Source organism: Lampetra fluviatilis, chromosome 4 (genome assembly GCF_964198595.1).
Source record: "Lampetra fluviatilis chromosome 4, kcLamFluv1.1, whole genome shotgun sequence".
Lineage (NCBI taxonomy): Eukaryota > Metazoa > Chordata > Hyperoartia > Petromyzontiformes > Petromyzontidae > Lampetra > Lampetra fluviatilis.
In genome coordinates this window covers 32,577,799-32,604,671 of record NC_136278.1, presented here as the reverse complement: position 1 = coordinate 32,604,671, position 26,873 = coordinate 32,577,799, and the positions used below count along the sequence as shown (strand labels likewise).

At 56.0% G+C, this 26,873-nt stretch overlaps 1 protein-coding gene across 6 annotated transcripts in view; it reads right to left on the bottom strand.

Moving 5' to 3' along the window:
- LOC144931788 (collagen alpha-1(XIV) chain-like) overlaps positions 1-26,873 on the bottom strand; it is a 94,390-nt gene that overhangs the window by 52,680 nt on the left and 14,837 nt on the right. For all 6 annotated transcript variants that reach the window (XM_078856086.1, XM_078856088.1, XM_078856089.1 and 3 more), the window contains 20 exons: positions 24,819-25,085; positions 23,317-23,499; positions 22,859-23,032; positions 22,323-22,616; positions 21,501-21,662; positions 21,045-21,206; positions 19,895-20,185; positions 19,225-19,563; positions 18,279-18,551; positions 15,177-15,452; positions 14,866-15,061; positions 14,599-14,726; positions 11,984-12,136; positions 11,276-11,395; positions 10,769-10,933; positions 6,888-7,049; positions 5,199-5,359; positions 4,262-4,391; positions 3,719-3,864; positions 1,932-2,061 (listed from right to left, as the gene is read on the bottom strand). In XM_078856086.1, coding sequence (XP_078712212.1) covers positions 1,932-2,061; positions 3,719-3,864; positions 4,262-4,391; positions 5,199-5,359; positions 6,888-7,049; positions 10,769-10,933; positions 11,276-11,395; positions 11,984-12,136; positions 14,599-14,726; positions 14,866-15,061; positions 15,177-15,452; positions 18,279-18,551; positions 19,225-19,563; positions 19,895-20,185; positions 21,045-21,206; positions 21,501-21,662; positions 22,323-22,616; positions 22,859-23,032; positions 23,317-23,499; positions 24,819-25,085 — 3,912 coding nt within the window. The remainder of the gene's footprint in view (positions 1-1,931; positions 2,062-3,718; positions 3,865-4,261; positions 4,392-5,198; positions 5,360-6,887; positions 7,050-10,768; positions 10,934-11,275; positions 11,396-11,983; positions 12,137-14,598; positions 14,727-14,865; positions 15,062-15,176; positions 15,453-18,278; positions 18,552-19,224; positions 19,564-19,894; positions 20,186-21,044; positions 21,207-21,500; positions 21,663-22,322; positions 22,617-22,858; positions 23,033-23,316; positions 23,500-24,818; positions 25,086-26,873) is intronic.

Sequence of the window (26,873 nt, the reverse complement as noted above, 5' to 3'; positions counted from 1 at the left end):
TGACCCACTGAAGGTGTGAACCGGTGCAGAGTTTTGCTTGAGTTGAACCAATGCTGCTTAAACAATTCATTGCCAGAAGGCCGTGCGGCCGATGGATGGTGTGAAAGATGAAGATCAACCCATATCCCCCGCCCCACCCACCACCGCCGCCCACGCCCCCCACCCCTCCACACTCCGCTTGCAGTGGAGACGTTTTTCCAAAAGTGGGACAGAAGGCAGCCTGTCTCACGTGATTCGACACAAGCAAGGGAACATCTGGCACTCGTGAAAGGGAGGCTTCTTCATTCAGTTGCAACCCCACACGGCAGTGGTTGGGCCATGGAAAAACCTGTCACGCCATACGAACGTGGAATGTTCAATACACGATGCCTATTTGGGAAGCATAACACTTTGATGTGAACCTCGACAAAGCCTCAGCTCACCCATAGCTACTATCACCCACAGCCCCGCTCACCCACAGCCCCGCTCACCCATAGCCCCATTGCTCACCCATAGCTCCACTCACCTACGCACATGAGGCTTCACTGAGCTTTTGACGGTGGCACAGCAATGTTACCAGAACCCTGACGATTCCCCAATGTGAGGTCGACAGTAGTGCTTATACAGGGGTGGGGATGGTAATGATGGTTAGTGGTGCTGGTAGTGGTGGTGGTGGGGATGGTGGTGGTGGTGGTGGTGGGGATGGTTAGTGGTGGTGGTAGTGGTGGTGGGGATGGTTATTGGTGCTGGTAGTGGTGGTTGGGGGTTGGAAAATAGGTGGGAGGCTTCCTGGGCTCATGATCGTTGGCACCCCCCCCCGCCCCCCGGGCACGGGAAGCTGAGCGAGCCAAAACCAACAACCCTACGGCTGCCTCCAGACTCCCCACCCAATGGGAGAAGCGCTTCTGCGCATGAAAAAGTAAAATTTGAAAACATTTCAAATGGTCGCCCAATGCAGATTCTTCCCCTGCTCATCTCCGTGCCAGTAGTTGGTGAGAACGAGTGTCGGCACCGCCTCCTGCCACGCATTGCTGGGGAGTCTGGGATCCGTCTCCCACGTGCCGCAGCCCCGGTGAGCTGCGGGGTTTGGAGCAGCATGACCCAAAAGGCAAGGCCGATTGTAAGAGAGCTTTTCTCAAGTGGCATGTACGCGGACATGCCCACGGGTATCTGGAACTTGCGAGTGCATGCAAACAGGAGGGGGGGGGGGGGACCCACGCGTCGCCTCGGTGACGAGCGGCACTTGGCCCTCATCGAACTCGGACACGCAGGAGAAGTGCAAGTTCTGAGCTCCGGACATCGGCACTGACCATGCACAATCCGCGTGACAACAACGAATATCAACACTGCACACACACCGCACACACCGCATACACACCACACACACACCACACACACACCATGCACACACACCATGCACACACACCGAGCACACAACACGCGCATGTCCTGATTGGACAGACCATCCCTGCCTTCGTCTCAATCTCCCTACGACTGCCACTGCTGCAGGTACAGCACTCAGCACAAACCCGGCTTCGGCTGACCTCCTGCTGCTGACCTTCTGCTGCTGCTGCTACTTCGTCTGGCCTGCTGCGCCCAGTCCCTACCTCACTGCTGTACCAGACAGGATGCATGGTGCAGCAGCAGTCAGGGTGATTGATGACCCAGCACTCATCAAATCACTCCGGTCACTCGCTCACTCATCACGGGTGAGGGAGGAGGAGACGGGAGGGAGGGAGGGAAGTAGTGGAGCGAGTGAGATGTCTGGAGCGAAATGAGAGGGGAAAGGCAGGAGAGAGAGGGGTCAGAGTTTAACCTCAAGTTGTTTTTGTGTAACCAGGTGAGAACTCTATAGAGGCCAGTAGAGTGACCTGAAGGTAGAGGAGGAATGAAGGGAGGGTGGGATGGAGGTGGGGGGATGGAGGGAGGGGGCGATAGGAAGAGGGACCCACGCGTGGTCTCCTGGCCAGTGAGCGGGTCGCTCGCCTCCTCGCCGTACATGGCGTACAGCGTCACCGTGTACTCCGTGCTCGGCGTCAGTCGGCTCAGCTCGATCTCCGTGAACCCCGCTCCCACTTTTTGCTGCCGATGGTGGTGAAGGGGCGAAGGCACCGAGGTGGGGGGGGTGGGGTCACAAGGAGAAGAGAGCAGAGATACAACAATTCACAAAATGACTAAACGAACGGAGCAACGACGACTCCAAGATGCCACTCGTCCCACTTAGCGACAGGTATGGCACCACATTGCTTGTGTTAGGTTGAGTGCACTTTGAGGCCATCATGTAGAGACTGACTGAGATGACTGAATGTGACCGCATGCCAAGGTGCTCTCCAGGAACGGTGAGCACGTTGGCGACTCGGACTGCCAGACACTCACTGCCTCGTCTCGTCCACCACGTAGTGTTCAACCACAACCACCACTACCGCCACCACATTGCAGGTCACAACAACACTCTCTCTCACTCACTCGCTCACTCATTCACCCATCAACTCACCACACTGCAGGCCACCTCAATTCTCTTTCTGTTTCTTCCCTTTCACTGATCCACTTTGGAATCATCATCATCAACTCTCTTCCTCAGCTCTTCCGGCCGAGTCATCCTTGAAAAATAGCTCAATGGGCTTTACTTGGAAAATAAACTTCTCTTTCTGAATCACCTTAAACACCCGCCGGCTCAACCTGGGGTGCAGGTGCACTGCTGCTGCTGCTATCGCCCTCCGCTCTTCAACCGCCAAGTGTTGCGCAAGCACTAGGCTCAACTGCGCGCACCGTTGCATGGACGACGCTACAAGTCACCCCACTTCCTCGGCTGCCGGTTCCTCGAGGTAGCGTCGTGAGGAATGATTTCATCCAAATATTGAGAACCCCTTCCTCATTGGCGACCCCGCTGCTGTTCGTCTCCCTGGCCACGGGCCCTGCTGCTCAATGGGGTCTGGGCGTCCACGTGCGGCCACCCTCCCTGCACATTCGGGGCCGTCGTGACCACCGCCCACTCCGGCTGCGCTCAGCGCCAGGCCGGGTTGTCGCTCATTGTCGACGGATGGCCCCTGACCGGCCCCACCCTCCCTCCACGCAGCCAATGAAGTGGCTGGTGCCTGGCTCAGCAAGATGAGCGGACGATATATAATAATCTTTATCAATTGAAAAAACCTGTTGCACTCTTTGATGGTGCTGTTTTTTGCTGGCTGCTTGGCGTCTTGGGCCTTTGATCTTGTGCCTGTCAACTTTGTTGGTAAAAATCCCCCCCCCCCCCCCCCCCCACTGTGGTTGCTCAGTGGCCCCCTTACACGCAGTGCCAGGTAAGAGATCATCGCCATTCCGCAAGCAACATTCCGTTAACATTGCTCAATTTCTGACAGCGAAACCACGCGGAAGCAAACCCGAGTTGTAAACACGCTTAAACGCCCAATGGCAGGCAGGGGACGCTGGGAGATGTAGACACTTGGAATGACACTGAGAGACGGGAATGGGAACATGTGGATCAGAGAGCCGACGCCAATGTTGCCCTGGCTCTCTGGGCATGATGCGTCGCTGGAGGTCGGTGCTTGAAACTAACAATGGAGCGGCAGCCAAATGAGAGAGCACGCGTCCACCATGAAGACGGAGCGATGAAATCAGCTGATGCGTTGGAGCTCAGTTGCATCACGTGGCCATGGGAGATGGTGGCGATTTGGGGAGTCCTTCGTCCAGCAGTGAATAGAGCATGGAGTGCGATGATGGTGGTGGTGAGATTGTGCACCTCCTTGGCATCACCCTCCTCTCCGCCCGCGTTGGCCGAGTAGAGCAGCAGGTAACCCGTAGCACCTGGGGACGCCTCCCACGCGACGCGCATGCTGCTGTGCGTTACGTCAAAGATCCGCAGGTCCCGAATAGGGGGCAGGTCCACTGTAGACACACACACACACAAACATAGTACGTAGTACACACACACACACAGTCCACACACATAGTACATACACACATAGTACACACACACAGATAGTACACACACATAGTACATACACACATTGTACACACACACACACACATAGTACACACACTGGACACACACACATAGTACACACACTGGACACACACACACACGGTACAGCCACACACTCGTAATGGGAAGTTCGTCATGCAGCAGTGGATTGATCGTCACTCATGGAAAGGAAAATGTCACGGGAGGAAGACTCACGGGTGGAGTCGTGGTGGGGGGGGGGTACTAACTGGTTGAGTCGTGGGGGGGGGGTGGGGGGGGGGACTCACGGCTGGAGTCGTGGGGGGGGGGGGGAGGACTCACGGGTGGACTCAGAGCCACGGAGGGCCTCGCTTGCCGCGCTGGCGTAGACGCCGAACACGGCCACCTGGTACTCGGAGGCCGTCAGGAGGTTGTGCAAGACGGCCGAGTTGGCCGAGCCGTCCACCACCACCTGCAGGAAGCAAGCCACGGGTAAGCGAGCCACGGGTAAGCGAGCCACGGGTAAGCGAGCCACGGGAAAGCGAGCCACGGGTAAGCGAGCCGGGACGAGCACACGGATGCACGAGCACACAGACAGAGATCCGGCGTGCAGCCCCAAGACTGTTGGGGCTGGGGCTGTTAGCTGGCACCTGTGCAGGCCGGCACGGCACACGGGGCGTTGGGTGGCCAGAACCACGCCTGGCCGCCTTTGTCTCCAGAGTGGTGATGTTTAAGTAATGCACCAGATACTTATTTGAGGTTAAGTTGACCTAGGGGAGGCCTAGGAATGGTTCAGATGGGCGGGAATTGAACTTGGGCCATGGGTTTCATCGTGAAACATGCTAACCACTACACTACCACTTTCCAACACACAAAAGTTAATACAAGCACAGTCTGCATGTGCATGTGTATTTGGGATGTCCTCCTGGACATAGGGTAAATGTATGCATATCTGTGTGTGCATGCGTATCTACGTGTGTGCGCACATGTGTCCGAGTGGGGAGCTGTAGTACAGTGGTGAGCGCAATGCGCGACGAGCCCGGCGACCCGATTTTGATTTTAGCTCACGGCCAACATCGGCGACGAATATCTGAACCGGTTCCAGGTCTTCCTTAGGTCAACTCGGCCTGAAACATCGGCCCTGGGGCGACAAAGGCAGCCGCCGGCCATGGTGCCGGCCACCCCGCCCACTCGTGCGCCGTGTTGCCCTTCATAGGCGCTCGCTGACGCCACTTGCCACGACGGCCTGCGTGGACTACGCAGGGAACCTTTTCCGCACCTCGTCAGGCTGGCCGCCCTTGGTGGGGTAGAAGACGACGCGGTACATGAGCACGCGGCCCGGTGCGCGCGTCCAGGACACGCGGAAGCTCGTGGTCGTGATCTCCGAGGTCACGAGGTCACGCGGGGCCAGGGGGCCGGCATCGGCAATGCTCGCCGCAGCTACGCCCACGGTGCAGGGCGAGCCACCAAGTACGCACACACGCACGCACACGTGTACACACACGCACGCACACGTGTACACACACACACGTACACATACACACGTACGCACGCACACGCATGCACGCACACGTACACACACACATGCGCGCACAAATGCACACACGTACATGTACACACGCACGTACATGTATGTACACGTACACATGCACGCACATGTACGTACACGTACATACATGTACACATGCACGTACACGTACACACGCACGCACATGTACGTACACGTACACACGCACGCACACACCCAAGCGCAGCCGCACACGCGCACACACACACGCACTCACGCAGGCGGGAGGTACGCACATCCAAACCGACACGCGCAGACACGTACACAGACACACGGACGTAAGTACACGAGAGCAGATAGGAATGCACTGACATACAGTTGAACTCGCTACCTTCTGTCCTACCCCTCAGCTACAGCCCCTCCACCTTGTGTCCTACCCCTCAGCTACAGCCCCTCCACCCCATGTCCTACCCCTCAGCTACAGCCCCTCCACCTCGTGTCCTACCCCTCAGCTACAGCCCCTCCACCTTGTGCCCTACCCCTCAGCTACAGCCCCTCCACCTCATGTCCTACCCCTCAGCTACAGCCCCTCCACCCCGTATCCTACCCCTCAGCTACAGCTCCTCCACCTCGTGTCCTACCCCTCAGCTACAGCCCCTCCACCCCATGTCCTACCCCTCAGCTACAGCCCCTCCACCTTGTGTCCTACCCCTCAGCTACAGCCCCTCCACCTTGTGTCCTACCCCTCAGCTACAGCCCCTCCACCTTGTGTCCTACCCCTCAGCTACAGCTTCTCCACCTCATGTCCTACCCGTCAGCTAGAGCCCCTCCACCTCATGTCCTACCCCTCAGCTACAGCCCCTCCACCTTGTGTCCTACCCCTCAGCTACAGCCCCTCCACCTCGTGTCCTACCCCTCAGCTACAGCCCCTCCACCTTGTGTCCTACCCCTCAGCAACAGCCCCTCCACCTTGTGTCCTACCCCTCAGCTACAGCCCCTCCACCTTGTGTCCTACCCCTCAGCTACAGCCCCTCCACCTCGTGTCCTACCCCTCAGCTACAGCCCCTCCACCTTGTGTCCTACCCCTCAGCTACAGCTTCTCCACCTCATGTCCTACCCGCCAGCTAGAGCCCCTCCACCTCATGTCCTACCCCTCAGCTACAGCCCCTCCACCTTGTGTCCTACCGCTCAGCTAGAGCCCCTCCACCTCGTGTCCTACCCCTCAGCAACAGCCCCTCCACCTTGTGTCCTACCCCTCAGCTACAGCCCCTCCACCTCGTGTCCTACCCCTCAGCTACAGCCCCTCCACCTCGTGTCCTACCCCTCAGCTACAGCCCCTCCACCTCATGTCCTACCCGTCAGCTAGAGCCCCTCCACCTCGTGTCCTACCCGTCAGCTAGAGCCCCTCCACCTCGCGTGCCCCCCCTCGCTGTCCCCAGCTCCCCGTGGCAGGGCGCTCACCGACGATCTCCCGCTCCTGCTCGCTGACACGCGTGCACACGGTCTTGGTGAGGCTGCCCACGATGGAGCTCATGGCTGCGAAGTCGGCCACGTTATGCACGTGCATCTCGTCCGGCTCCGACGCGATCTCCTTCAGCTCCGCCTCGTCCGCTTCCTTCACGCCTACACACGCCCACAACGACATATATACTCGATGTGGTGTGCTGCGTGCGAAAATATTCTCCAGGTCACTGTGTAGACTGGAGTAGGTGGCAGGTGGCTAAGAAGCACAGTCGCAGCCTTAGTGACATGTATACTGGATGCGGTGTGCTGTAATTTTTCTCGGGGTCGTTTGCATTCACCGTGAAGGTTTTCACTTGTAACAATCTTTCTGTCACAGGGTGGATATTAAAGGTCCCCGTGACATCGCTTTAAAACATTCAGCCATTTTGTGCCGGCAACACGGTCCAATGATAAATGTCACCGCTAATTACTCGACTGGGAAACGCGTCACTGCCTGCCGCAAACACTCAGCAGCACCCTCCTGAAAAAGAGTCTTGAGACTCAGTGAGGCTTTCCTGGGTAAAATAATCGTAATAACAATGAAACCGGAACATGCCGGAGCGCAATGCTAAAAGCCATTAGTGTCAGCAGCGAAAGCACAAAGGCTCGCTTCATGGTTTAACTAAGGAAAGGATAAAGTTTTGCACCGCGAGGGCGGCTGCTGGGCCGGCAGCGCTCCTCCAGGAGCTGCCAGCCGTGACGTAACGCCACGCGTGCGCTGGAATGCAGCCAGGGAATACAGGAGCAGCGGCATGAGAGGGGGGTCGCCTTTCACTCCGCCGACCCTTGCGTTAACCCTAAAACCTCAGCCACGTCAAGCAGCCATTCTACCAGACGGGCCGTTTCCTCAAACAATCTGTTCAACCACTACACTGCAGTACGCAATGCTTCCCTCCCTCTCTCCTCCAGAACACCACGATCTTGAGGTCCCTTCACGTGAACAGCTGTGACATCCTCCAAGCGTCGAGCTGATGTAACGCATCTCGGCGTCCTTGTCGACGTTGAGGCGACGTTTGCCGCTCGCATCAGGCGTTTGACCGGACGGTGCTTCTAGCAACTGCTCACCGGCCGTCGTGCACCGCCAGCCAGGGTAGCTGTCCACGCGACGCAGTGCACAGCGGCGGCCTCAATGGGCCACGATCGATGCCGTCTATGATCCGCACCCCACGGTGACCCTGGCGCTGCGGCTGCTGCTGCTAGACATGAATACAAACCTTGTGCTGTGATACGGCCAGCCCAGCTTCACTGGGGTCTCCGGCCAGATGGTCACTTTGTGTTCGAGGCCCATCAGCTTTGTGTTCGAGGCGTGTTAGACCAGAGGACGCCAAGAGGCGTCCCATGATGTAAGCTGCTCACCCTGAGCTCTCATTACTCTGATAGTGAAATGTCTTTGTGCTGTACGCCTATTGGCGTCCTCTGGTCTAACACCGTTTGAGACTAGGCTCGAAAAAAAGGTGTCTCTGGTGTGGACCAATCAGTTTCAAAGACAATGCTAATATTTCGATTTAAAGCTTTCGTGACTGCAGGGATTCATCTTCTTGGTTCTTTCGGTAAAGTCACGTAGAAGGGAAATAATAAAATAATAAAAATAAAACAATAAAATAATTCTCACGACGTTTCGGCCACAACGCAAGCAGCCGTCCTCAGGTGAAGAACAGGTCTGTTGGAAAGACAGCGTCTGAATGGGCACCACCAGGCTTGGCAGCGTATATTTACCTTCACCTTCACCTGAGGACGGCCGCTTGCGTTGTGGCCGAAACGTCGTGAGAATTATTTTATTATGTTTTATTTTTATTATTTTATTATTTCCCTTCTTCGTGACTTTACCGAAAGAACCAAGAAAATGCTAATATTATTAGAGTATGTTTTTTGTTTGCATTCTGACCACAAGTATTGTGGTTAATGCACACATGATTCCTCGTAAAATGGTTTCAGTTTGGTGTTTTAACATCTTAACACCTGTTTTGTTGCCAGAAAAAAGGGGAAAACCTATTCTCATATTTTGGTACACTGGCAAAGGAGGTCCCATGATGAAGTTTAGGTCATCGTGTAATTTAGTTTACGTCCGCTTTGGCATGACGATGAACACTCTGCAGGGCATATGCACGTTGTGCCCCGAGAGACCAATTCAGAAGCAGCTCTGCAACGTCATATTTTGGGAGCTGTTCTCTGTCACAAGGTGATACACTGCTCACTGCAGAGTTCTGAATGTAACGTCCTCGTCACATGACGATATGAACACCACGGACCGACTGCCATTGCTGCCCAGCTCAGCGAGTCGGTAGTGTCCTGATCCATGGGGAGGGGCAATGGGGGCAATCGACCCCTCCCCCCTTGAGACCCAGAATAATCGTACATATGATGATAGCTTTCTATAACAGGATATCACTTTAGGGCTATCCCAACCAACATTGCATTACCTCGCTCATCGGGAAGCACACACAGAGCTGATGACTCAGACATGAGGGAAGAGGGAGGGGGGCGTGGCTCTGCCGGACTTGCTGCTGCCCAGCGTCTGGAATGTTTAATCTGAGGGACTGGTTGTATCCACCGAGGCGAGGGACGTGGGGAGAATGGGATGATGCTTCTGTGAAACCGTGGAGCTGAGGGGGGATAACCTGCTCGCACAAGCAAAGGACAAACCCCAGGGACTCAAACCTTTCCGGGCGGTCGGTTGCAACATTCGAAGCAGGATGCTCGACCAGAAGTGACCCTAATCTATCAGAACACAGGACTCTCCTCTGTGCCTTGGAGAGTCCCATCCATCTCTTCGCGTAGCTAACAAGTGGGAGCTCTGACCCGTACGGAGGAGCACAGACATTGTGAAGGCTTGAGAGATGCTCACGAAAGAGGGTTACATAAGAGCCCGCTTAAAATAATCATCGCTAGGCTTGGCATTCCAAACGCACGGCATCACAGGTATTTACCAGCTCGGAGTGCTGTCGGTGAGTGAGAGAGAAGCGTTGCAGCAGTGACAGAAAACCTCGCCCGACAGCTAAACCATGAGAGGCAAATAAATCCTCGCCACAGACAACAGAGCGGCCAGAGCACCGCTCTGCGGGAGGGAGCCCCATTTGTGGCCTGGGCTTGCTGCTGCATCCTAAAGACAAACCTGGAGCTCGATATGCATGGCCACTCACTCCACTCACTCCACTCACTCCACTCACTACTCTCCACCGACTCCGCTCCACTCCGAGCCATCAAATTAGGTTTCTACATGGGGCGGAGCTCGTGAATCAAACGAGAGTGAAATCCAGTGGCCCCAGGGGGTCGTCTGGTGCCACTCAAGATGTAATGAACACGCATCTGGACTTGTCCAGGCGTGCGGAACTTTCTCCCATCGATGGTGACACACTTGCGCAAAAGTAGCCTGTTCCTCTCTTTCCCCAGCTTAGGAGGCCAGCAGACATCTCTAGATATCCGAACACTTGACTCAATGTCCTTTTCTACAGCACAGCCAGTAACACCGCTCTGTGTACCTGGAAGGAGCACAAAGCCCTCCTGTAGATAACTCACTGCACCAGCTGCTTACACGAGCTCGCCCGTCAAGACTACACTGCACTGACGTCATCTTCCCGTGCTGTCGACGTTCAAAAGTGGGCAAGCTAAGCGTGTATGGAAGCACGTGCACTCATCCGTGCTTGTGTACAGTTACACACACAATCAGAGTGTCACGATCCCTTGAGACAATGTGCGCCCCAGAGCGCTGCGGTCATGACCTCATGCGGTGGCTGCGGTCGTGACCTCGTGCGATGGCTGCGACTGTGATCCCCCAAGGTAGCTGTGGCCGTGACCCCCCAAGGTGGCTGTGGCCGTGACCCCGCACGGTGGCTGCTCACCGATAGCGAAGAGCTCGACGCCAGCGTCCTTGAGGCTGCTCGCGGGCCCCTTCACACCGTCCTGGGACTTGCCGTCCGTCACCAGGATCCCGATCTTGGGGATGCCGGGCCGTGCTCCCGCCTTCACCGTGAAGCTGTTTTGGAGGATGTAGGAGAGCGCCAGGCCTGCCCCACAATCACCACCACCGCCGCATCACCCCCCAACCCGCCACAGAAACACGAGACTACATTCAGTAACGGATTCGGCAAAGGACCAAATGGAGCAGGGCCCTCAATACAAATCAGGAATAGGAACGCGTGAGCACGTGCCTGTGCGTGTCTCTGTATGTAGCGTGGGCAGCGGCAGTGGAGCAGTTGGCGCATTGTGCTACAAACTCGGCCACCCGAGTTCGATGCCCGCTCACTACAAACACCGGTCTCCGAAGGTGCTTTCTAAAAGAGCTATATGGGAGATATTTGTGTTTGTGTGAATGAGAGCGTGTGGAAGTGCGCCGCTGTGACTCCCACCGGTGAGGGTGTTGCCCCCTTTGTAGGGCAGGCCCCTGATGGCCTGCACCACGGCCCCCTTGGTGGGGTACGAGTTGAGGTTCCACTCAGTGCGTGGGTCCCCGCTGTACTGCACCAGGCCTGTGGGAGAGAAAGTGCCATTACAATTATGGCTCGTACACCGTAACCACAACAAACAACCGTTTTTCGAATCAATTGCCAGTTATTACACCACAGTTGATTTTAACAGCTACAGATACACGTCACTCAACGGATTATCGGTTTATTTTCTGGACTCATCGGTTAACAAAAAGTCTCAACCCTCTTCCCACGTGTGCTGCTGGATGGGAGGTGTGGGAGACAGGGCGTGGCGAGCCCATCAACATCATTAGCCATGCCACGCTCTGCGTGGCTCGCAAGGGGTTTCCCGCCTTCTAGAGGCAGGATGTGGGGTGGGGGTAAAATTGGTAAAAAATGTCGATGAATCGACAGCAATAATATTGCGATGTGGATTGAGGATTAAAAAAAAAAAATTTGAGCAATTTCTGCGCCGGTAGATGGATTCGAATAGATCGAACACGAATCGGCTGCTGTTCTTCTCGCGCAGGTGACGACGGCGACTCATCCTCCAGAGGCGAGGAAGCACCATAGCCCACAGAAGTTTTACTCTATGGCCGTAGTGGCGGTGGTGGCGGCAGTGGTGGCGGCGGTGCCGGAGGAGGATCGCACCGACGCGCGTGCGGCCGGCGCCCACGTCGAAGGCGTGCACGAGCGCCTCGAGGAACTGGCGCACGAGGCGGAAGTTGTGGCGCCCGATGCTCCACGAGCCGTCCAGCAGCAGCACGATGTCAGCATGTGGCGCCGAGCACGCAAAGCGCCCGCCTGCGCCAGCGCAGAGCGCACACGAGTACACACACAAAGACAGATGCAGCATGAACACACGCACCAGACGTGCACACGAGTACACACACGCAAGCGCACGCGATCACACACTAAGACAGATGCATGCATGTACACACGCACCAGACGTGCACACGAGTACACACACAAAGACAGGCAGGCTCACACGCAGGCATGCACACGAGCGGTCTGTGAAGTCTGCCCAAATGATTCTGCACCGCCGTTGTTTTTGCGCCGTCTTCTATTTGCTTCATTACTGCACTTTTATGTTTTCGCTTTTGACATTTTGGTGACCCAATTCGCTCTTGCAAATTACACCCCGAACCTGATCTCCTGAGCTTTCACCTGGTCACACAAAATAAGTACAGAACTACAAATTGTGAAACCTAAAATCGGCCAAATTGTAATGCATTTCAAGATGTTGTGTTAAGCTGCCCGTGCGATGTTCTGTGCACCTCACGGTCGGTTTATACAATATTCAAATGTCTGGATGACTGGTACTGCGATTGATGAACTGGGTGCAGATTGTAAGTGAAGCAACCTCAATGCAGCAGACTCATCATGGATGCATTGTGCCGAGTAGAGACATTGTGCCGAGTAGAGACATTGTACCGCATTCCCAACTGCACAAACGTGAAGCAACTTGTATTTTGAGCTGGAGACAGGTATCCCTATCGTGCATGAGAATGCGCTAGGGAAACTATGGGCTCGTGAATGGGCCCATGAATTAATTCAATTTCATGAGAAAAGGGGCACTCTGAATGCAATGCATGCAGACATGACAGGCAATATGAGGCATGCAATTCACAGATTTGATTTGACAAAGAGTTGTATACAAACACAACAACAAACAAATATTTGACCATTTAAAATAAGCGCAAAAGGGTAGAATGTCATGCGATTGATGTTGATGGCATCGTGTGATGGTCTTGTTTGTATAGAGCAATGGTGCAAAGTTGCGTGTGCAATGTGTGATGATGTGAGTGTGCGATGTTGTGCCTGTGTGGGGTGCGGCGGTGTTGTGTGTGTGTATGCGGTACCCGACGAACGTGCAATGCTGTGTGTGCGGTGGGCCTGTGGTCACCGCATGAGCGAGCTGCTGCTGTTACTGCTGCTGCTGTTACTGCCATTCCGCTCCGCGCTGATGACAGCGGTGGCCATGCATGGGGGAGCGGGGTGGTGGCGGTGGTGGCGGTGGTGGCGGGGCTGAGTGGAGGTACTCACTGGTCAGGCGGTGGCCATGCGGTTAGAACGAGTGCCACCGTGGTGTGCGCATAACCAAGGCGACGGCACCGATCGGCCGTGCGCGAGGAAACAACGGAAAATTGGGGTTTAAAAAAGAAAATACACGTCCGCTGACACACGCGACAGAAATAAAATCACACGCGCGTCATCACGTTTATTGTTCCCCAGACACTCGGCATAAATGTACATTTGGCGCAAGCGTGCGGTCATTTCTCACGTGAGGGTCAGACGTCCACTGGGGCGCAACGTGGGGTCACTTGCTCGGTTTTTAATTGTTGCTGACGCTCTCACCCGTGGCACGCATGCACTCATGCACACACCGACGCATGCACGCACGTTTATTCTAGTCGCGACACGTTATGCGCACGCGTGTAACGATCACAGCGTGTGGACTTCAGTTAGGGTACAAAGACACGCAGCCCGGCAGACCGCTGGGTAATGTGCGGTTAGTGGAGCACCTATCAAGGCCAAACAAAGACACAGACGGACACACACGCGTTACATTAATGCAACACATGCAGTACATGCTGTTACTCAAGAGCAATCCCTGTTCAAAGCGTCAAACGCGATCTGTTAAAGTGCGCAGAGGACAAAACGACTCGGCTGAAAGGCAGCGTTTTGCTCGCACCGCCATTGCCCGATTTAAATTGCTCCGGGCTTCATCACAGAATTTGACAGACTCAGCGCTGCATGCCCAATCCCTGGGGGCGTGAGTCAAGCTGGCATCACTGGACACACCGCTGGATCACACTGGCCTAAAAAAAGGTCAGAGATGTCTTTCGATGAGAAAATACACGTCATATAAACTGCTCAACACGAGCCATTAATGCTTTGATATTTGCGCCTATCTGTGTGCCGTTTGTCTTTTGGCGCCATTTGGTCTCAGACTGGTGAGACAAGACCATAAGGAGTCTGTCCCTGGTGTAAGCCTTTCAATTTCAAGGACAATGCAAACATTATCAAAGAACGTTTGTATGTTTTACCACAAGTACGTGTGGTTAATGCAGACTTGGATCGTGAAGCTGGCTGTGAGAACCTCCTGTGGGTTAGACACGATGCCTCACTCAAGGCAAGAGTGCAGCTGTTCAATACATTATGCAGCCTATTCAAACGATTCCCCTGACAATGCTGCATCTTCCTGCGATAAATTCCCATGGTCCAGCCCGAGGTGCAGGCCGCGGTCCAGGCCCTGGGTTTACCTGAGGGCTCCGGCTCCATAGTCGGTGGCTCCGGCTCCATGTCGCCAGTCGAGGCCTTCCCCTCGAGGCCCAGGCTCTCCCCATCGGCAAAGATGGCGTGCACGCTCAGCACGTACGCCGTGTCAGGCCTGCACCGTAGTGCCGGAAAAACACTCGGTGAGAAACACTCACGCCAAAACTGACACCGTCGGCTCCATGCGACGATGGACAGCCGCTGACCTCCTCCAAACCCCCCTGCTCCACCTATGACCCCCTCTCCCCTCTTACCGGAGGTCATCAATAACGGCCGTAGAGTCGTGCGGCCCGACGATCACCTCACGAGGCAAGGCCGCGTCCTCGTCTTCGGCAGCGTAGGCCACGCGGTACGCCACCACGGGCCCTGGCGCCGGGCGCCACGACGCGCGCAGGCTGCTCGCCCATGCGTCCGTCACGCGGAGGTCGCGCGGGGGTCGGAACTTGACCGCTTGAAGATGGGGAGGGGGGGGAGGGCGGAGACGTCATCAAACCACCTCGACAATGACGACGACGACGATTTCGATGGTGGCGGTGGTGGACGCAACGGAGGCGCGGTCACGTACTAGGCACGGTGGAGAAGCGGCCCTTGATGGGCTGGCCCTCCCCGGAGCGGTACACGGGGTACACCAGCACGTCATAGTTGGTGTTCTGCCGCAGGCGACGCAGCGGGATGGCCGTGGCATCACCGGGCACCTTGAGCACCACCGCCTTGCCGGGCCCGCTGGCGGCACGGAACGATAAACGGTACTGCGTGACGGCGCCGCGGGCGGCGCTCCAGAGCACTCGCGCGCTCGCCGGGGTGATGTGCGAGAAGCGGAGCGCGCGTGCCTCTGCCGAATCTGTGGAGGGAGAGACGCCCGTTGCGGAGACGGAGCGACGAGATCAGATCGCGTACGAGAGCTCAGGAATATTGCTCCGCGGGACCGCGAGTGGTGACGGTGGCGGCCTAGGGAGGGCTTCATCCAGCAATGGATTGACGGTAGTAATTTTATTGAGCCCAGAGTAGAGTCTATACCACCTGACCAGGATTTGAACTCGCGAACTTCCGATTGAGGCGCCCACTCTTCCGCCCGAGACATCTGGCGGGTCCCGCACAACGTCATCATCAGTTGGCTGTCATTTTGGCGCAGAGCCCAAATTCTCCTTTAGGCAATTTCGCTTCAAAGTACTTGGCCTGAATTCCCCAAGTGAGAATTCAGGCCAAGCAGCAATACACCAATCAGATATGTTATAGGCTTTAGGAATGTTTTCTATCACTTTTGATATAACACTCACGGTATTCATTTAACTTAATCAGAAATGCCATCTTGGCCAAATGAGCATTTAAAACCCTACAGATTCAGCAGTGGGAATTCCACATTACTATGACAGGGACGTGTCTATGCAGGACACGTTGTGACAGTAACGGACAATGCCCATTGGTTGATACTAACGACGAAGTGACGACCAACAGGACATCTACCACGGAGATGGAGCAATAGAATGACTCGTATGCAGGAGCGAGACGGAGTGGTGCGTTACAACATTGAGAGATGATGATGGCCTGGGGAGCTCTTCACCCGACAGTCTGTGGGAGCTACATGGGGAACCTTTGCCTTTGTACGAATGTGAATGCAAAAACTGCGTTAGGATAACGTTGTGGGTCTGACATGCAGGCTCAAAGGCTTGGCAACGCTGAGTTAGGGCTCCCAGCATGGGACCCGACACTCAGCACCCCACCCGTTGCGCTTTCTCATTGCATTACAAACGACGTCACAATTGGTTCCCTGCTACGACATCCAGCCCCGCCGTGTGGCATCATCCCCTACGCTGCGGCTCTCGCAGCTAACGAAGGCCTCCTCCAGCACAGGAGTCTCCTCCCCGACGTTTACCACTGTCGTCTTGATTTCGCTACTGCGCAAACTATTTTTAAAGTAAGAAATCTTCACGCGGCCGCATTGCCTGGACATACTGCCGTCACCCCGCCGAAGAGAAAATATCAAACTCGAGGACACGATCGCTCACCCGCATGTCGTCCATCGCGAGCGACGCGGGATGAGGCGCATTCCGACTGGCGGAACAGAAAACGCTCCAGGGACAATCGCACCGGACGTGGTGGAATGCGCCGCTCGATAGCGAGCCAGAGAGTGAGAGCCAGAGAGTGAGTGAGAGAGCCGGAGAATGAGAGAGAGAGCGGGAAAGTGAACGTGATACTTTTTAACTCTAGTAGCAACACAAATCCATAACTTTACCGCAATCACGAATACTATACGTGTGCATTTATTTTACAAAATATAGAAAACTTACAAGAGGGAGGGTAGGAGAGGGTTTGAGAGAGTGGAGAGAGTGAGAGACAGTGGGAGATAGTAGAAGGGAGAGAGAACCTGGGTAGGTGGTCTGGATGTCACAGTGGTTCTGTGATTTACGCCGCTGGTCAGCAAATCTTCACAGCCATCTCAAAGTCAACAAGCGCTAAATGGTGCACTTCGCGAAACTCAAGTACGGCTTGGATTTCACTTTTTGCACAGGCAGGGAACGCGTGTGAAACAAAACGTGGTTTACTCGCTGCCAAAAGAATGTCCACGCTCTGGGATATTTTTTTGTTGGTGCCGTTTGGAGCGTGGCTGCACCAGCGTGCGGGACCCCCTTAGCCCCGCTGCCCCCGCCACGTCACCGCCTCCCCATCTGTGAACTTCGCTCTCCAGTACGGTCGCCAAATGGTAAACCGGTAACCATTTGCAGAATCGATAACTGGTGCTAAAAGTCAGGCACCAGCTGTGCCAAAGTCCAAATTGAGACCACAAACATTGCTGTTAGGTTGGTGCTGAACATCGTGGTGCTGATCAGCGCACCACGGGAGCTCCCTACACTTCTCGGATAGAAAACTTAACCAGTATTAACCGTTTTTTTTATTTCTCTCTCACGCGGTTACTAATGTAGTGTCTTCAAAAATTACTCACACCGACACGTTGTAACATGTCACCTGCTTACACTTTATTCACATAATCTTGCACCAGTTGTAGGTACTCCTAGAGCTATTTATACGGTAACTTCTCCCCACTCTTATCTACCTTTCACCTCGCTTATCCTGCACTCAACGTCTCTGCATGCAGCGTCTCCCCATGCAGCGTCTCCGCACGCAGCAACTCTACACTGCCACCGCTGCCCTCACCTACGCTCCCTCAGACCCGCTCACCCATCTGGTCCGGGCGGGGGGGTCAGGTACCACCCGCCCGGCGACGGCGTGAGGGTTGAGGTCCTGTTGACGGCTGGAGCGGCAGCGGCGAAATGTCTTCACACTTGGTCCCGGGCAACAACTCCCTGCTCCGCTCACGCACACGCCCTTATATTCAGCTGCTAATTATCCGAGACCTCTCACGCGTTTCTTTAAGCTCTCACCAGGCTGGCGCCTGTTGGCCCATCAATCAACCCTCATCTCCCGTCTCCTTGGCAACACCTCCGGTCTCAGCGTGCACAACCGGTCGACCCCGTGTGCACCTGCTTCGCCCCTTAACAACTGGCGGTTTGTCCGTGTAAACCTCACGCGCACCTGTTTGCCCTGAGTTGCCCTCGGTTCATTGTGCGCACCGCGTATTTCACTACTCAACACTAGTAATGCGAAAAACGAAACGATTTTATGAGCTCGACTTTTATCTGACGAATCGTGGCGCGGTGCCAGCACCCACCTTCGGTCGTGAAGTTGACGGAGGCGGGAGGGCCCCGCTCGTCATCGGCGTACACGGGCGTGACGACGGCCTGGTATGCCGTGCCGGGCGTGAGGCTGTCGAGCGCGCCGGATGTCGCCCGCGCCACCGCGTCACGAGCGCCGTGCTCGTCCCCGGCGACCGAGCGGAACTCGATGCTGTACGCCTCGACGCGGCCCGGCGCCGGTGCCCACGACACCGTGGCGGAGTCTGCCGCCACGTCCGAGGCCTCCAGGAGTGACACCGGCCCCATCTCTGCAAGTGTAACGCCGCAGCCGTGGGGTTAAATCCAAGACGTCCTGGCTGCGACTCGCAAGCGATCTGACCAACCCTGTGTGGCCTTGAAACACACCAAGTCTGACCCCTAATTTCGGCTGAAGAAGCCCACGAATAAAATTGTGTCACACAGGTAGTGCTGCCACGGGGTGTACCCGTTCCTAATGTGTTGAAGATGAGATGTGATGATGTGAGTCACTTATCACGTGTAAAGCTCTCCGATAAGATGCCCTGGTGTAAAGGAGGGCGTTTATACCAAAAGAAGCAACTACCACAACAACCACAACGGCGACTCATCGTTTTTGTTGTTGTTATCAATAAAGAGTGACAAAACAATCCCGGAGTCCTGGATAGAGAGGAGAAAATCAAGGCCACCAGGTCAAGGACAGCGGGCTCCTATACAATGGATACGTGGCCAGAATAGATGGCAGTGACGGATCAAAGGACGGGGGGGGGGGGGGCTAGACCCCAAGGGTAGGAAGTCGAGTATGAGGCCAGAACATTTTAAACTGAGTAGATGACAGCTGACGAAAGCGGGACGAGTGTCACCACGTCAGCAGAGCGAGACTTGATCAGAATCAGAATCTTTATTCAGACTGGAAGAATCTGATGAGATACAAAGTTCTTATTCACAGATGTCCAGGGCCCACACCTGGCAGCGTGGTGCCCTCCACGGAGGCCCTCTCGCCCTCTCCCGACGCGTACTCCGCCATCACGGAGATGGCGTACGTCGTTTCCGGCCTCAAGCCTCGTATCCAAGCCCCTGTGGCATCGGGCCGCAGGATGGCCTGCTGCTCGCCCAGCCCGGGCCCCGCGCCCACGTCCCAGAGCCCGCTGCCGGCCTCCTCCCCCCCCGCGGTCTCCGTCTCCGCCGTCGATGCCGAGTACCGCAGGTTATAGCGGGCTACTGGGCCCGGCGCAGGGCTCCAGGTGAGGCGCAGGCTGCCCCATGTGGCCTCCAGCACGCGCAGCTCCGTCACGCCGCCCGTCTCTGTGTGCGAGGAGGGGCAGAGAGAGCGGGGATTTGCTGCATGTTGGCCACTGCCTGTCTCTCCCCTCTCATCTCACGATGACGATTTATGATCATTAAGGTGACAACGATGATTGGTGACGATGTCGATAATTAGTGATGATGACGACGACGATGATTGGTGATGACGACGATGACGGTGATGATGATGACGACGACGATTGGTGATGATGATGACGACGATGATGATGGCACTAACTGGTGATGACCATTATGATTGGTAATGACAATGATTGATGATAACGACGACAATTAGTGATGGCGACGGTGATGACGCCGCGGCCGCCCTCACCGCCCAGCGTCTCCACGTCAGCGACGAGTGGGTCGCTGAGCCCGGTCGCGTACTCGGCGATCACCGTGATGCGGTAGCGCGTGCCGGGCGCCAGGCCCTCGAGCCGCGCGCCGACGAGCTCGCCGCTCACCGCACGCTCCCCACCCGTGCCCTCCGCCGCCCCCGCGCCTCCCTCCAGCGGCGCGTAGCGCACGCGGTAGGAGAGCACGCGGCCCGGCGAGGGGAGCCAGCGCACGAGCACGCTGTCCGACAAGCGCTCCTCCACCTCCAGGCCGCTCGGGGAGCCCCGCTCTGCACACGGAGACGCCCCATGTAGCCGCTTTGCAATCTTGCAATTATAAATCTTTCTTTTGTATGCAATGCATTCTATTCGCGGTATGTTCTTTGTGCTGGTCGGACCGTGTCAATGCACGACCTTGCCACCAAGAACTTCACCAGGTTTTGTTCGTGTTTTTGCTGTAACCAGGTTATAAATGAGTGCTTATTGCCCAAAGGGTTTTACCTGTGCCGCAATAAAACCTAAAACCTAACCCTTTAGCAGCGAGCACCTTTGAAGGCCGGCACAGCGCACGAGGGGGTGGGTTAGATCACGTAAATATATAAATCTGTCGTTAAACCCGCCACCACCCGACACAACCAATTAGTAAGGTTAGTTAGGTTTGTCACGTTACTAGTACAGCACACCGCTGTGTTGGAGAGTAAACCCACAACATTTGCAATTCGAGTACTTTCCAACACACCAGTGTGTTGTACTAGTAACGAATTGGCATTATTTTTAACGTGACAAACCTTACTAATTGGCTGGATAATATTGGTCGCGAAAGCCTACGTGTTAAACTAAGGGGGTGGGTGGCCAGCACCACGCCCAGCCGAGCTTGTCTCCCTAGTGGCGATGTTTTACACACCGCACCAGGCACTCATTTAAGGCTGAGTCAACCTATGGGAGGCCCAGGACAGGCTCAAATATTTGCCACTGTTGTTGGTCATGAGCGCATTCTTAGCACAGCGTGCTGACCACTCCCCACAAGTTTATGTGTCCTCGGTGCACGAGCGCCCGGCCACCTCTGCTGCACCCGCCCAGCCAATCGGCCGGAGCCTCGTGTGGGCGGCATAGGGAGTGGTGGTGCCGCAGTGGAGGCAGTGGCCGTACCATCGAGCGTGGTCTCCTCAACGGCCCCTGACACGACCTCGCCCCCGTCGTACACGGCGACGACGTGCACGCGGTAGCGCGTCTCAGGCTGCAGGTCGCTCAGCGCCAGCATCGTCACTGCCGCATCCACCTCGGCCTCCTGCAGGCTCGGCCGCTCCCGGTCTGCGTGATTGAGGCAGAGGTCGCCATCATGATCATCATCACAATCGTCACTATCATCACAATTATCATTATCACCACAATTACCACCGCTATTGTCGCCACCATCATCACCACCACCACCACCATCACCACAATCAGCCGGAGCAGGGGGGGGGGAGGAGGAGATAGGAAGAGACAATGAGCAAGTGGATAAGAAGGCGGAGGAAGGAGGGAGGTAGTCAGGAAGAGGGAGGAAAATGTTGATGGTGGGAGGGAAAAGGATGAGGAGGATGGGGCGATGACTCCCGTCCTCACCCTCATCATCCTCCTCGTCTTCGTCGCTGGCATCTCCGGGCACCAGGCTCCGGTACTCAATGCGGTAGTGCTGCACAGAGGAGCGCGCGGGCGACCAGGACACTCGCATGCTGCGTGATGACGCCTCCGTCAGCACCACGTCGCCTGGCGGGGTCAGTTCCCCTGAGGCAGCGGAAGGAGAGCCCCACAGCACAGGCAGAACATTCACCCACCAGTTTCGCCACCCTCTTCACCCACCAATCTGATACCCTCATCACCCGCCATTCTGCTGCCCTCATCGCCTGCCATTCCACTGCCCTTATCACCCACCAGTCTGCTACCCTCATCAGTCTGCTTCCCTTATTACCCGCCAGTCCGCTACGCTCATCACTTGCCAGTTCGCTACCCTCAGCACCCACCAGTCTGCTACCCTCATCACCCACCAGTCTGCTGCCCTCATCACCCGCGAGTCTGCTACCCTCATCACTTGCCAGTTCACTACCCTCATCACCTGCCAGTCCGCTATGCTCATCACTTGCCAGTTCGCTACCCTCAGCACCCCACACACCAGGGTAACCAGCTCTCTGGGTTGGACCCAGACAGGGTGGGAGTGGTGCGTGGGTGGCAAGGAATTGATTTGTTCGAGGTCTGGTAGCGGTGTTGAACTCTACCATATAATACTGCACTGCACAGTTTGTGATCATAGACCTGGTGGGAATGGCTATATACATTCAGGATTGGTCTATAGTGGTCTATAGTTATCTATGTGAGTCTGTGTCTCTATGCGAGTCTGTGTGTCTCTACATTAGTCTGTGTGTCTCTATGCGAGTGTGTGTGTCTCACCTCGTCCATGGTCCTCGGTGGTGCTCTCGGTGACGACGAGCGGCTCGCTGGAGCGCTGGCCCGACACGGCGTAGATGCTGACCTGGTACTCGGTGTCGGGCTGCAGGCGCGACAGCTGCACGTGCGTGGCGCCCCCGGGCGCTGTCGCCTCGCGCCGCGCGGTGCCCTCGTCGTCGCCCACAGGCTGGTAGAACACACGGTAGCTCGACACCTCGGGGCCCGGCGCGTCCCAGCCCAGGCGGATCGAGTCGCCCGTCCGTTCCAGCGTGCGCAGGTTCTGGGGAGGTAGGATTTCTGTGGGGGGCGGTGAGGTAGGTGGGGGGGGGGGCAAAGGGTGGGGGGGGGGGGCAGTGAGAGGAGAGAGGTAGAAACGAGACAATGGCGGTGATCTTAAGGGTTCGCAATCGGTTTCATTTGGGCAATCGTGATAAGCTTTTGGCGATTCCGCGGGATCGCTGGCGATTGCGGTCGATGGCAGACGACCTTGGCCGACGGTGGTCGGCCGCAAGCGACGTTTGGTGACCGGGGTCACTCACGGCTTGTCTCTTCCTCGATGCGCGCTTGCTGCGCCTCCACGCCGGCACACATCTGGCCGATGACGACGCCCTGAGACGACTCGAGCTGCTCGAACCCCCGCACGGAGAAGACGTGCGTGGAGAGCGGCGGCGACGCCACCAGACGCAGCTCGTTCTTGTTCGCTTGGGCCACGCCTGACGCAGAGAGGCGACGGGAAGGCGGTCAGCGGAACAAACTCATTTTAATGGCACGAAGATCGAGATCAAATGAGCTCGCACACAGCAGCAGTAGTCATTACCCACTCCCAGCAGACTAATGCCGGTAGCAGGTAAATGGGTGAGTGAGAGAGTGTATGAATTAATGAACCAGCGAGTCGTTGAGCGAGCGAGTGGTCGAGCGAGCAAGTCCTTGAGCGAGCGAGTGGTTGAGCGAGTGAGCAGTTGAGCGAGCGGTTCAGCGAGAAGGCGAGTGCTCGCACCGATGGCGAAAAGCTCGACGCCGGCGTCGCGCAGCTCCTGTGCGTGCTCGGCGACGTCGGCGCCGTCGTCGGCCGGGCCATCGGTGATGAGCACGGCGAGCTGCGGCACGCGTCGCCGCGCACCGCCGCCCTCCGCCGACGCCGCCGTGAGCACCGAGGCCAGGGTGAAGCGCAGCGCCTCGCCTGCGTGCCGTCGCAACAATGGCAACAACAACGTTACCAACAGCAGCAACAGCAACATTACCAACAAAAGCAACATTACAAACAACAGCAACAACATTTTAACACGTAGGCTTTCGCGACCAATATTATTGATAATAAAAGTAGAAATGCGTCGTAACCCTCCACCACCCGGCACAGCCAATTTGTAAGGGATTTGTCACGTAAACAAAACACCAAATAGTGACTACTTCAGCCCACCGGTGTGTTGGAGAGCAAATGTTTTCGATTAAAATGTTGTCGATTTACTAACACAAAAACCTTTGCTATTATTACGAGTAACAACATTACCAAGAGCAGCAACGACATTACCAACAGCAGTAACAACATTAACAGCAACAACATTACCAGCAGCAACAACATTACTAACAGCAACAACATTAACAACATCAGTAACAACATTAGCAACAACAGCAACAACATTAACAACAACAACAACATTACCAACAGCAACAACATTACTAACAGCAACAACATTAACAACATCAGTAACAACATTAGCAACAACATTAGCAACAACAGCAACAACATTAACAGCAATAACATTACCAACAGCAGCAACAACATTAACAACAGCAGCAACAGCAAGGCCGCCACCCTAGGAGGACAGCGGGCACAGAGCACGTGCCCTCAGGGCCCCGGGAGCCGACGGGCTGTGCCCCTCCTCCTCCTCCTCCCAGGCGAGGCCGAGGGGGTCTGGACAGAGCCTCAGGGCACCACCGGGGGCCCCCTGGGGTCAGGGTCGGCATGGACCCAACTCGACAGGTGGCACAAGCAAAGAGTTGCTACGAGCGAGCCAAGAGACTCGCGCATCTTGACGTTAAGGGCTAAACAAAGAGCCATACGATGTCAAACCAACATCCCACTGCAGGATAATTACATCTAAATGACACAATTGGGATTTACACAGTAGCAGCAGCAGCAACATCGTGGCCCCTGCTTATTGCAAATACTTGGCAGCACCCTCTTGAGAAGGGAGTGTGGAGACTCGGTGAAATGCTCCTGCGTAAACACGAGCACTCACGTGAATAACTACAAAATTAAGTTAAGATGAACATCGTGAACTTCCCCAATTAACGTAAAACGTTGGGCCAACGTTGAACCATAATATTGGTCGCGAAAGCTTACGTGTTATACATTGAACCAACAGTTCCAACCACAAGCCAACGTTTGTCCAACGTTGCGTGTTTACCGGGCGAATGGTTGCCTGGGGCCCTGGACATCTCCCGTAGTCAACGAAGGGTGGGGGGGGGGGGGCCCGGGGCGACCGTGGCACCGCTCACCCGTGTTGGTGGCGCTGCCACCCTTGAGTGTGACGGCGCGCAGGGCCTTGTAGATCTCCGCCTTGCTGCGGTAGCGGTGCAGCGCAAACTCGAGGCGCGCGTCGCCCGAGAACTGCACAAGGGCGACGCGCGCGCGGTCCGGCCCCAAGGTGAAGGCGGAGATGAGTGCCGACACGAACGCCTTGACGCGCTGGAAGCTGGCGCGGCTCACACCCTGCGAGCCGTCCACCACGAACACCAGCTCCGCGGGCACGTCCGGCGGGCAGCCTTGGTGGGAGAAACGGGGAGGTGGTGAGAGGGATGGGGAGGTGGTGACGGACAGGGAGGTGGTGAGGGACAGGGAGGTGGTGAGAGGGATGGGGAGATGGTGAGAGGGATGGTGAGATGGTGAGAGAGATGGTGAGATGGTTGGAGAAACAGGGGAGGTGGTGAGAGGGACGGGGAGATGGAGGGGTTGGCTTCACGTGCGCGCGTCAAGGCCAGCTAATCATTCCCGTGGCGCTGAGCACGTGTTCTCACGGACGCCCGAGTCGACACGCCATGCATGATACTCCGCCACGTTTCAGCTGCGGACTCGCCTCGTGTCTCTCACCGCCACGTGACCCCAATTTGCCTCCACTGCCCACAACTCCTCATCTCCCACCTCCTCCTCTGTGGCCGGCTTCTCTTTGCTAGATGCTGTCCTCGTCTGCTCCTTTATAAAGCCACTGTCTCCTCTCCCTGACCGGCAGTGCGGACTGTGACCTCATCGACCTGTTCCTGAGATTCCTCTTCCCACCACCTCACTCGTAAAATAGAAATGTTCCCCGTATAGCTTGTAACAGACTCTTGGTGCAAGTGCTGTTAGCAAGGACCTATGAAGGCCGGCACGACACACAAGGTGGGGCGGGGGGGGGGGCAGCACCACACCAGGCCGCCTTTGTCCCCCTAGGTGATTGCGAGGTATTATAAGGGTAAGGTGAGGAGGGTGAGCTAAGGAGGCTGCGGTGGTTGAGGTGAGGCAGGTAAGTAATATCTGTGCCGGTCCTGGGCCCTCAATTCTCCAACCTGCGCTGATGAGAGTGGTGATCTACGGACTAACAACCCCCTTAAGTGGCATGGCGAGTCCATCAATAGGTGAAGATTCCACATTACTGTATTAACCACGGAGGCAAAATTAAAGAAGAGGAATCTCACAATGTCCTGCATTGATTCTGCTCCCCATCCCCGTGGGATGGCCATCGGCAAGAGCCAAGACCCGGACCGGGCCGAGCGGATGTAATGGACCGGGGTTCGCGAATCGGCAAATCCCACGCCACTCAAGAGCAGCGGCGGCAGATGGCTCCGTGACCGCGAACACATCGCGGCAATCCGCGCCGAGTCTCCCCCAGGCAGAGCACGCGGCCAACCGGCCCCGCCTCGCCTCCCCCCTTCACCCCAAACTCCACAAACTCACATCTCCCACCCTCGCTCTCCCCTCTCGCCTCCTCCTCCTCCTTGCGTCTTGCTCAACCTTAAGCCACCTCGCAGCAGCCCAGACGAGAGGAATCTCCTGGGGGAGCTCAGCGTTTTGGGGTTTTTTCCCCTCCTCCTCCCTCCCCCTTTCCCCCTCACTCACTTGCTCCCTCCCCCCTCCTTCCCTCATGCATGAGCGGTCATGTCAATGCCCCGTATGTCACAGCTTAGTATTATATATGCGTGTGCAACTGTACACGTGTATACAACACGTAGAGCAAGACAATACACAGAGCGGTGGGACTTGTTTGATGTGTGATTATGTCCCTGTGCACCACCGTCAATGCCGAATAACCCACGTGCTCTCCTAATCTTTTCTTGCGCACGGCAGCCGCAAGATGGTTCAGGAGCTCGATGCCAATTTCGAGGTGCGGTGCCGGCCACGATGAGATGGCTCAGCAGAGGGTTTGTGTCACTTTCCTGTTCCTCCTCCTCTTTTGAAGGAGCGCAGACCAAAGTGGGTTTACTGCATGGTCCATAGTTTGTGTTGCATGGCCATCATCGCACCGCTGTGGCTCCTGTCTGGAATGTTCAATTTAGGAAGAAGATGTGGACATAAGT